This window comes from Antennarius striatus, chromosome 5 (assembly GCF_040054535.1).
Source record: "Antennarius striatus isolate MH-2024 chromosome 5, ASM4005453v1, whole genome shotgun sequence".
NCBI lineage: Eukaryota > Metazoa > Chordata > Actinopteri > Lophiiformes > Antennariidae > Antennarius > Antennarius striatus.
Window position 1 is genome coordinate 17,965,001 of NC_090780.1, and position 12,500 is coordinate 17,977,500.

The 12,500-nt window shown below is 40.8% G+C and overlaps 1 protein-coding gene across 2 annotated transcripts in view; it reads left to right on the forward strand.

Moving 5' to 3' along the window:
- plxna1b (plexin A1b) overlaps positions 1-12,500 on the forward strand; it is a 178,073-nt gene that overhangs the window by 75,494 nt on the left and 90,079 nt on the right. For both annotated transcript variants that reach the window (XM_068314660.1, XM_068314661.1), the window contains exon 4: positions 8,471-8,611. In XM_068314660.1, the coding sequence (XP_068170761.1) occupies positions 8,471-8,611 (141 nt within the window). The remainder of the gene's footprint in view (positions 1-8,470; positions 8,612-12,500) is intronic.

The following is a 12,500-nucleotide window of genomic DNA, read 5'->3' on the forward strand; positions in this document are numbered from 1 at the left end:
AGGTTTCTGTAGTAGGTGTTTGACTTTATATTTAACCTCCTCTGTCTAAACTGTTGAATATGAGGGGAATGGTTTGAAGACTATAATCAGACAGTCTGTGGTACAAATGCCTTCAATGAGTAAGCTGCATCAAATTATGGACCCATTTACTAGGAGCAAACAAGCTTTCCGACTGACAATTGATGCTAATTAAGTGACATTTAGCTAGCCTGCTAGCTCGGACGGCTTTTCCTCTCGTCATTAATTCTTAATTTAATTCAGTATCCCTCTCAATGAGTTGAGTTCAGCCCTTCGAAAATAAGGGGGAATCAAAGTCATAGCAGATTAAAAAAAATTCTTATCACAACTTTGGATGAGCGGGTCAAAGAGCGACGGCATTCTAAGTTTAGAACAACTTACAGAATGTCCGAAAGCTGTTGAGTCGATCCACTGGACGTTAAGAAAGTTCTTGAAGACGTTTCGTCTGTCATCCAAGAGACGTCTTCAGTTCTACTTCAGACTTCGTCAACTGAAGGAGTCTCTTGGATGACAGACGAAACGTCTTCAAGAACTTTCTTAACGTCCAGTGGATCGACTCAACAGCTTTTGGATAACCATGACCTGGATGACTGAGAACCTACACAGCCAACTTACAGAATGCAAAAATTACTATCCTGGCTGCATTTTACTCCCACCTAAACCACCCGAAGCAACCGGTATTCCTGTCATTGCCAGTCACCTTCATGTAATCTAAAAAAAATCCTGTATCACCAGCGAAAAATGCTGTACTTTGGTGACATTTCTTTTGACTGGTCCTCATCTTGTGCACATGGCAATGTTGTACTGTGACTGTCGCTGCTTTTAGACTGTGGAACCCTTGTTTTGCCTCACCCGTCTAAATGTGGAAACTGCACCTCCTCTGAGCAGAGCTACAGAGTTTGTGGCAATCAAGAAGAGTCAACCAGAAGTATTTTAAATTTTAGGAGTCAGTGGGAGGTCTGGAAGCTACTTACTAAACAGTTGACCACATCGTCCACCATTTACCACGCTTCATTTGCTTCCAGAATGCTCTTTAAACACACAGCCATGATATGAGGCTGCTGTTGTGCGGTTGGTATAAGCAGAGAAAGTGTAGGACAGTCTTCTTCATAGCGTAACTATGTGATCTTTGAGTAAAATATGCGTCTCTCTCCCTGTCTCATTCTTTTTCTCTGTCTCTGTCTTTCTAAAAGATGCTATTAGAGGCATCAGTGACCATGTAATCACTTTGGGTCTCCCTCTGGAAGACACCCACAGATACACATACATATACCTTGGTAATTACATTTGAAGATTAGGCCTTAGTTGCTGTAATCCCAGAGAATGGCTGATCTAGTCAGTAAACGGTGGGTCAAGCGCTGTTGCATAGTGTCAGATCACAAGTGTACACATTACAGTCTTCCCTTTTTCGAGATTGTAATTGATGCCTTTCAAATGTGACTGATTTAGATTAACTCTGCACACACAATAGCAGACTTGCATGCATTCAGTGCACGCAAGCATCCTTTCTAAACATGCAAATGAAAGAGACTGTCAGGCACACTTGGTATGCACACACACTTTCTTTCATACAAACACGCCTTCCCCCACTACACAAACACTCCGCTCCCCAGTTGATCTCTCCCTGTATTTGTATGTGCTCCACTTCCCTCTTCAAAGTCACATACACACTCCATAGATGATAGCATCTGTCCACCTCATTGCATTTAATGCTCTTTCCAATCTTTGTTTAGTTTCCCACCTCCGTGTGTCCGATAAGGCTAGCTGCTTGTTAGCAACACTTTCTGTTTTGTTTCTACATTGTCTTGAAGGGTCAGCAGCTGTTCATAGCGCCATTGCGAGAATCATGGGCCCATCGTGGTATTAATATTGAATCTCGCTCGTATATGTATTTACCTAATGTCTTTAACATAAATATCTTATCAGCAGTAATAATGCAAATGTGTAATATTGTTTCTGGTGAGATATCCCATAAGGGATTTCTGTTATGCCTCAATGTAAGAGGAGGGTCTTTTTTCATTTGAATGGCGACACTAAAAAGGCATTCAATTGGAAAGCTCTATCTTGGAGTCTCATCTTATTGTATATGATAATGTTGTGGTGCAGTTTCTTCCCCCGTTTGCAAGACAGCTGATAAAATCAGTCATAGCAAAGCACCTCTCTAGATGCAGTGTTTTTCACACTCACAGCCTGGTGTATGTGTGTAACTCCACGCAGATGATTGAGTTAGTGCGATTTAGTGATGGTCGGAAGATGAAATGCCTCCGCCGCGCCGTGTCTAGCGTCTCGCTACACACACTTATCTGACGACTGTTAGCTAAAGGCATTTAATTTGCAGACGGAGACGAGGGAAAGAGAAGGTGAATGCATGGGAGATAAATGAGAGGGGAAGAGTGAAATGCATTGTAGGGAAAGACTGAGGATGCAATACATGAGTAGAGATAGAGGGATAGAGTAATGACAAGGTATTTTAATTTCAGTGTGCATGAGGATTAAAAGGCCTTTACAGTGATGAATAGGTTTAATTTGCTGTTAAAGCAGCTCACTTTCTTTCAGGCTGTTTACACTCAGTTGAAAGAAGGCATGAGCACTGGGAGCATCATTCCACATGTGGTCGGGCCCTTTCTTCCTTTCCATTCCTCTCCCTCCATAGCCTGTACGTGTGTGTGTGTGCATGTGCATGTACTGTATGTAAGTGTGTTTGTTTGTTCGTGTGTGTGTGCATGTGTGTGTGTGTGCGTGCGTGTGTGTGTGTGTATGACCTTTTTGTAATCTATGCCAGTGAAAGGCCACAGGCACACACATGAATAACCATGGCATGACATGTGGGTGGAAATCCAAGCCATTTAATAGGAATTAGCATAGCAGGTAAATTAAAATGATAGACCGCAGCATCATGTAAGGATTTATTTACCAGCTCGTTATAGCTCTCATGAAGAAACTCATCTCAATGCCTTCTAACATATTTTGGACAATGAATAGATAGGGATAGGATAGGAGGCGATAGGGTCTTATCTCATCAGTAGCTCATTAAAACCTGGTTATGACATGGTAATAACTAACTGATAATAAGAAGTTATAATTAATTTGACTATACTGTATGTTTATCAAAGTAATAAACAAGTCACAGGTTATTATTAAAAACTGATACTTCTGGATTATATTCAACCTAAATTATTACTTTGTTAATAGGCCACAACCAAAGATTAATAATTAATGCAGATTAATACACATCTATTTATATAAATGTTCATAAATATACAACTGCTTCTAAAATAACTAACGACTTATGAAAACAAGCAGTCTTCAAAAGAACAACTCTTCTTTTCTGCTCTCCCAAATCATGTAAAATTTCACAATGACATAGAAAGAGTGAAATTAATGGTTGCATCTGCTCTCCCTTCTAGACCTTAAAATAACCCCTTTAAACACGCCATGTTTTGACAGCAGCCACAATGGCATTCCACCGAGTGTATGTGTGTGATAGTTTGAAGTCATGCCTCCTCCATCATTGTCACCATAGCTCTTTGTCTCTTATGCTGCTGAAGGAAAGACCGCCTGTTCTCTGACTGTACGGCACACATATGGTCTACGCTTACAGTATAGAAAATGACTGCACTGACAATGTATGTATATATTTACGTATATGTACGATACCTGTAGTTATTGGTATTGTCTGCTTCCTTCTGCTTTACTGTGCACACACACACACACACACACACACACACACACACACACACACACACACACACACACACACACACACACACACACACACACACAGATTCACTGAGTGAATGATAAGCAATGATTATTTTTATTGTAATTGGAGAACAATGAATGGATTTGTTTTGTGTGCTAGGGGATGCTGTGATGTCAGCCCTTTGCCTGAGTGTCTCTGCTGTTGATAGAAGACACAGCATGAAGACAAACACAAAGACCAAACATATTATATTACATTATTTACAATGATCCAGGAAGGAAGTAATAAAAAACGGATTTTGTAGTCTCTATTACATTGGCTACATAATGCTATTTTTAAGTCTAAGTATGAGTTTCCCTTGTAAAAATAAATTGAATAAATAAGAACACGCTTCCTTGTTCTCCTGTTAAAAATGTAATCTCCCTACGGTAGTTAATGAATCAAACATTTTTATATTTTTTTTACTAGTCTTCAGAGATGACATAATCATTGCTTGACCTGCTTTTTGGCTTGTTTTCAGCTATTATAATAAGAAGCAATAATCATGATTAAACCATGTACCTGTAACACTTTCTATAGTTAAAGCATAAATGGAACCCTAGATTTTTTTTAATTTGAGCCACAGGTTTCCATGTTTTTGGCTGCAAAGTTTTATGAAGGAAAAAAATAGTGAAAACTGTTATAGGTGTAACATTAAAACAAGTAACAGCAAAGCGATGTAATCCTGTGGGAGGAAGGATTCCACTTAAATTGGTTTATCTACTTACAGGCTCATAAAATGTTTGTTGTTTCAGTTTCAACCTTTATAACCCAAAACAATTCAGTCGTAAGGTACAAAACAACGAACAAAAGCTTAGAAGACAGTCATCCTTAGTTTACCAAAATAAAGAAAAGGAAGTACATGAACTTAGCTAACTCTCCAACACAAAAAATGAATCCCTCCAGTTATCAGTGATTGGGGCAAAGCAAAGGAATCAGGCAGTTGAAAACTGCTGCCGGCGTACAATGGTATTATTTGAAGCAAGCGCTCAAAAACAGGGAGGCAACATCAACAACATGCTGTAGACCGCAACTCCCACGAAAATCACAACAACATTCAGTTGTAAATCATGACACAAGACCAGAACACTGTTAATTTATTTTTTTTGGCTACACGTCAGTTTATCCCTTGACAAGGATGCTAGAGGGAATCTCACAGGTCAGGTTAAGTGTCTAGACATGTAAACGTCTCACCTTCAGCTCCTTTGGAAGAGTAGGATAAAACACATACCGATAAAAATCACATATGAAATATTGGTTGTGCTAACAGACATTAGGTCGAGGTCAGTACAACAGAGTGTGTGTTCAAATACACAAGATCAGTCCTGTGACACAATGTCAGGACGTCTGTTGTTCCCTCCCTCCCACACCCTGACACACTGCTTTTATTTCATTTCTGTACACTAATTTCTGTGTCCTTGAATGGAGTTTCTTGCTCTTCCATTCTTCCTTCAGCTCTTTTATTCTTCACTTCTCCTTCCTTTTCACTCCTTTCCTCCCATGAAACATCCATGCATTAGGTGACACACAATTGATGAATTATTTTCCAGTTTACCTCCAACTGTTTCTCTTTCATGTACACTGACCGTCAACCGTCACTTGTAGCAACGACAGGCATCATATTCATTGACGTGCTGCTGTCTTATCATCCAACTCTTTCATTCTGCCAGGCTTCCTATCAGCAGCTAGCTATCCTACATGTCAGAGCTAACTGGGTGGGTTGGTGGGTTGAGGAAGGTGTTAATGCACAGATAACAGAATATGGATGTCGTAAGAGGAGGACAATGGAAGAGGAGTGATTGACATTATTTCGTTGTGCTGATTGTGCAGTGTTTCCTGTACATGTTACCATACAAGGCTTCTGGATAAGTAGATGTATGTTGAAGACAGGAAGAATTAGATGATAATAAAATCCTTGGGGATGTCAGAGTACATTGGCAAACTTTCTGAAAGGGATTCCTTTCAGGGACATATTGTTATTCCAAAACTTTATCCACTCATTTACTGAATTCAACATCAGATTTCAGTCTTTTTCATCATTTAGTACTAGTTTTCTCCAGAGAACACATTTGTAGTGTAGTTTACAACTTTCTTTTTTCCCCCAGTTAGTTCCAGTTTTGCTGAACTGACAAACAGCGTGAACAAACCAGGAAGGAATAACAATTGTAGGTCATGGAAGATCTCCAAGAGGCCGTTTACATCAGAACTATTGAGAGAATTTCATGTTTTTCCTCCTGCAATTTATTCAAGTGCTGTTCTTTGGCTTTGTGCCTCTCATTATTCTGTTCTTGAACTCTGCTTCGTTTCTGTCCTCTCTTTAATTTCTCAAGACTCTCGCCAAGCTTTATTTAAGACAGTGTCTCTGATGTGTTTAAAATATGTTAATGGTCCACCATCTACATTAACAAGAGATGATACCCCATTTTACACGGCCTGGCAAGATCTTTATTGCACGTCGTCATTCCAACATTGCACCGTAGGCACCACTGCCAAATTGATGTTGGTATAAAAGCAGGAACCCATTGTTGTGGCGTGATCTAACAAGGGTTTAATTTCATTCTTCGGTGAGGTTTTATGCTCATGTAGATTTCATTCATCCAGATCAGGGTAATCCTCAACTGGACCTTCCTCACCTCTTAAGTCAACCGAAGTCCACTTGCTTCTGACTCAACCTTTGGGAATCATCTGTGAGAACCACAACTGTGGCGTTTAAAAACACAGCTCCCTGAGTTGGGAATGTGCATTACTTTAAACATCATTACTATGTTTTAGAAAACAGATTTGTGCATTTTGATATGCTACATCTGCTAGTAGATTTCATATATGCAAACAGTTACATGATTGTACACAGTTGTAGTCTGATAAACCCAATCATTATCCACCACAACTAACAAAGTGAGAAGATGGATGTAGGAATGGGTTTCATCCATCTTGTCTAGTCCACACATATACTGTCTGGACAATCATTCAAATACCAATCAATATTATTAAGAGGCCTTAGGGATCCTTAATATCTAATTTTCGTGGAGTCCAAGTGGTTGTTTAACATTTTTCCGTCTATCCGCCCCTCCCTCCCTCTCCGGTCAGTTTTAGCTGCAGTACATGGAACAAATGAACCCGACAAGCGCTTCTATTTTCTCTTTTGCTGACCTTGCTCAATCTCCCACGCGTTTAAAAAATGTTTGCACTACATACAGACTGCATTCTCATGGGGAAGATGATGCAGTCTGTAACAGACATGAAGTATAAACAAATGAAAGACATGAGTGAAAAGGTTAGATTTAGTCTTGTGTGTCTAGAAACCTTTGCAGATCTTTGAGTCTTGGTTTTTAAAATGATAATAAAATCAGAGATAGACAAATGGAAATAATTTTTGAGCAGACAATTCTGCAAACTGCATTGAGACAAGTAGATGGATAGAAGTCTCTTGATTGTGTATGCATGCCAAAATGATGGAAGAAGCCGCTGTCACACAGCATTTATCCTTATATCTAAAAAAAAGATGTTGCCATATATGTTTATTAGTCTGTATATGTGTTTATTCTGGAGTGTGTTTGCTCATCTAGTTTCGACCCAACCGTGAATGAAATGTATCCTTTGTTTACAGGTCCATTATCTAGATAATAACATCCATATTTCCTCTCATCTGCAGTGCTTTATTATCACACCCTCATGAGCTCTTTCTCTCTATATTTACGTCTGTGTGTTTCTTGGCCTCCCGCTCTCTGTGGTATACACACACACACACACACACACACACACATAGATAGATAATAGGACCTAGTTTGTTTTGGTGGGATTGTAAATAAGTTATTTCATTTCCAAAGTGTGCCCATCGAACAACAGTGCATGAACTCTCTATCTGTGTGTAAATGGGCGCGTGTGCGCTTCTTCATATCTATCAAACACATATTAGCTTATTCATGCTATCATCATCTGTGTGTGTGTGTGTGTGTGTGTGTGTGTGTGTGTGTGTGTGTGTGTGTGTGTGTGTGTGTGTGTGTGTGTGTGTGTGTGTGTGTGTGTGTGTGTGTGTGTGTGTGTGTGTATGTTTTCTTATCATTTTTCATCATCTCTGTGTGAACCTATTTGTCTGTATTCCAGTTCACATGTGTGCGTGTTCATCACAGCTCGTCATCGCCTGCTGTCCTTACTCGTCACTGTGGGCTGATAGCAGTAGGAGTCGACAAAGCTCAGTAATAGAGAGCTGATGCTTGCCCTCCCCATGTCGTTCCATGCTTTTCATTTGCTGTTGAGATGACTTTGGCTCACAGCCATCCCAGCCATATTGGGGCAAATTATTCGCCAAATGCCCGCAAAGGAGAGTTGAGCATGTGAGGATGCACCTCCTCACGTCTTCCGTCAATTAAATAGTTGCATTTATCTACAGATGCTTTTGATGATAAAGTTTTCACCCAAGTCCAAAGATGCTGTCTATTATTCAGGACCACAAATTGTTCATCTAAATTCTTTTTTATTCATTCATTTTTTTAGTTATAATAACACAGTTAATGTTACAATAAAGTTTAAGCTTAAAATTTGCTTGGGGGTGGGGGGAGAGGTATATATATTGTGGACACAGCTTGGGGATAGGAGACCAAGTGTGAGGACGCTTTGAGGTTTCAGTGTTTCCATGTGTGAAATTTGTGGAAGACTTAAAAGAACGTTTAATATAGTGGTGATTACAATTATTCTGTTGTTTCTTTGCAGATCTTGGTGAACTCTGTGAGTCCCAACCGTCCGGCAGTGCTCTACGAGAAGGTGACTGTCAGCGACGGAGGAAGCCCCTTACTGCGAGACATGCTGTTCAGCCCAGACAAGCAGTACATCTACACACTGACCGACAAACAGGTTAGTGCAGTGCAAATGCAAATTTAAATGTACACAACACCCCACAGCACACACAGAAAGAAATGGCAAAATAGTACAAATTACACTGCAGCGAAATGGGAGCAAAAGGACACGACAGCAAATTCATATGTATGTGTATGTGTATATGTGTATGTATGCATATATAGACTCACACGCACAAAGTCTGTGTACACAGGGACACAGTCCATATGTAGACACCATTAACCACCTAATAAAGCCATAACCATGAGACAGCAGCAACACGCCTCATTCAAATTACATATTTATTTAGGTGGACCCTCGAGCCTCTATAAACACCCACATACACACCTTGCTTTACATTGCATGGACTCCATAAACTGCAGCTGGAATATTCAATTAGTTCCCATTTTATCTCTAATTTTCACACAGGCCTCATACGTGGCCTTGTGCCACGTAGATGATATTCAGACACACACACACACACACAAACACACACACACACACACACACACACACACACACACTCAAGGTTACTTGATAAAACCTTGTTGAGAGACCCGAGAACAAAATACCGACCGCGGGCATCTATTGTGAGAAATCAAACAGTCTTGTGAAAGGCACAAGACTCAGAGGAATGAGCCTTTCAGTTGCTGCATAGAAATAAGTATCTATGAAAGACATGCAGATGTGTGCTGAGTAAGTGTATGAGCACATGAAGCACCAGCGATGCAATCTGTGATTGAGATATAAATGTTTTTTATGTGCTGATGCATGCATACAAGCACTGCAACACACATGCATGCTTTGCACATGAACAAAGGTTGTCTCATTCATACACACAAAACATCAAACCCTCCAACTCCTTCTGTTTTCCAGGACGCTCACGTTCTCTCCCAGCACAGTCCCCTTTCCCACACCAGAGGACATGAATATTCATGCCTTCAGCAATTAGCCTGCACTGCCAAACATTGCGCTGTAATATGCATGGCTGCCATCAAAGATATAAAGATATACTGTATGTGTGTGGGACTTGATGCTCAGTACACACACAAACACTGTAAGACTGGCAGCTGTGGCATCAGATCCAGTCAGATCATTTGATCTTTTTAAGCAGGAGTGTGAATAATTTCACAACAAAGAGTCTTGACTGAACCAAGATACTGTTGTGTGTTTCTCACAATGGCAGCGTTTGACTCAGGTATTGTTTTGAGTGTGAATCTGTTCTTAGTGCAGCTTTTCACGTTTGTATCAAGTCCGTTTTTGTGCAGAACAAACAATTGCTAATGTTGTGAAACGCAGACCACAGTGGTGCACGGCACATGCACGAACAAATACAATCAAGCTGCAGATATACAGCAATTTAAATTTCCTGTAATAACATGCTGTCTCATCAAACACACACACAGCAGGCCGTCCTCTCCTGCTGTCATATCTTTCATTGATAATAATGACAATGATGAATATAGCTAGAACACAGTGAGCCATAAATCACAAGGCCTCACTTTAACTCTGATTCACCGTGTATGTGTGTGTGTGTGTGTGTGTGTGTGTGTGTGCGTGCGTGCGTGCGTGCGTGCGTGTGTGTGTGAGAGAGAGAGAGAGAAGGAGAGAGACTTGTGGGCTACGCATCAGTGGATATGTCCAGTGACACCTTAATGTGCTTGGCTTGTCTATGGAACCCCCAGAGGCAACCAGCTACACACACGCACAGACACACACACACGCACACACACACGCACACACACACACACACACACACACACACACACACACACACACACACACATTGACATGCAGAATGAGAGCAGTGTTGTGTATTTGTTACATGAGAAAATGGGGAAAAGTGAGGTTGGTTAGATTCCTCTTGTAGTCAATGATGTGTGTGTGTGTGTGTGTGTGTGTGTGTGTGTGTGTGTGTGTGTGTGTGTGTGTGTGTGTGTGTGTGTGTGTGTGTGTGTGTGTGTTGTCATTAAAACATGACGTTGGGATCAGTAGAAGCCAGTTTAGATGGGAGGACTCAATTTGGGCTTAGACGAGAACACGGGTGTGTGTGTGTGTGGGTGTTTTCCCGGCGTGCACATCTGCGTGTGGCAGCCAATTCCTGGATTTATAAAGTAGAGGTGGGGGGAGGCATAGTCAGATAGATGGAGGCCAGCGGATAAAGATGAGGGTAGGATGGAGGGCAAGAGTAGGGAATTGCCCCCTCTCTAGTCATTAGTCCTGGAAAGGGGGTTTAGCTTGGGGGCCTGTCAGCCGAAGCCCCCCTTTTCTGCTTAACCCAAGCCTGTTAACCATTAATGTGGATCAAACACACAGCGAGATGAAGTGTGTGTCTGTGTGTACGTGCATGATGGGAGTTGGTCTGAGACAGGTTGTCCTTGACTATAAATTGATGTATGTGGATTGGTGTTCATGACGTGTACAAGTCTGTAAGCCCAGGAAGTTCATGTCTTGTTTTGGTTGTTTTGCTGTCAAAGTGCGTGTGTGTGTTTGTGCGTGTGTGTGTGTGCGTGTGTGCGTGCGTCCCTCCTGGCCTTATCTGATTCATGCACAAAGATGAAATGGACCATGGTACCAGGTTTCACTTGCATAGAAATTAACACCATCTGCATGTAACCCTACATTTGTATAATCTTCCACAATCAGTGCCTGTTGTGTATCTTTGTGATGCTAATGCAGGACTTTTCAGAGTTTCATTCTATTCTGTCTGCGCTTTGTGCCCCCGCCTGTGTATTTTGGTGTGTGTAACCCACACCTCTTCTGCAGCTTGCTCTTATCCTGATTCACGAACATGCTACAAGCAATCCTCCTCACATCAACAGTGAAAGAAATGACAGACTACTGCACACCCCGCTGCCTGAAGTCGTTACAACTCACAGTACCATAAAATATGCATGTGGCACAACCTGGGAGCAACAGCATCCTATTACATTCAGTTTTTCAGAAAAACAATTGGAAGAAATTTTAGAAGTGAATCTTTCGCCTGATCAAATTATCTTTCAGTTATTGTCATACATTAACTACACAATGCATTTCTATCGTTTTTATTTTGAATTGTGGGCTTATTATCTAGATGGTGTCAAATTGTCTGAGGGCCCTTTTACATGGCCCGTTCATTGTTGGCCTGGCGCACCTTTAATCCATTCACAATGGGGGCATCTGACAGTAGCATACTGTAGGTGGTAAAAGAAAGAAAGGCAGGACAGTGTGACGTGTTGACAACTTATTAGGTGTTCAGCCCAAAACATCAGACTGTTAAAGTAGTTAATAGCCTTGAGCAGCTAACCCAAAGATGTATAATCAACCGACAATGTTTGAAATTGGGGAATCCGTGTGAAGGGGCCTCTTGTCATCCAAACAGAAGAAGTGTAGTTCATTGTTTGCCATGTTCCACCCCACTAGACTCTGGGGTGTCATATTAAGAAGATGTGATCAAGACCATTTTAGTGCTCTCAAGGATGTTTTACAAGCAGCCCAGAGTACAGCCGTTCAAAATGAATAAGTTCTGCATAATTCCAGATGCATTTTAGTTATGAATATGCACACATTTCTTATGTATTTAACCCTGGGTTTAGTATATTTTAATAACTTATTTCAAATGATCAAAAGACTGTCTTTGTTACATATTTGATAATATCTTTCCAGAATTGAGACTTTCCGATTATGGATCATTGTGGATCCTTTGCATGGATTTGTCTGTGCTAAACCATTGCGGACTGGTATTGCCATCTTTTAATGAATCATTTTATACAATGCTGTCTGCAGCAGTAGGTTTTTACGAAACAAAAGCTGTGTTGTTTATGTCAGTCATAAACCAATGGCTTTTGGCTAAACCAAAATGAAAGAAAAAAAAAACCCTTTATGGTCTATTTTTCTGCCTGCTGAGTCAAACTGATTATCTCCAAAC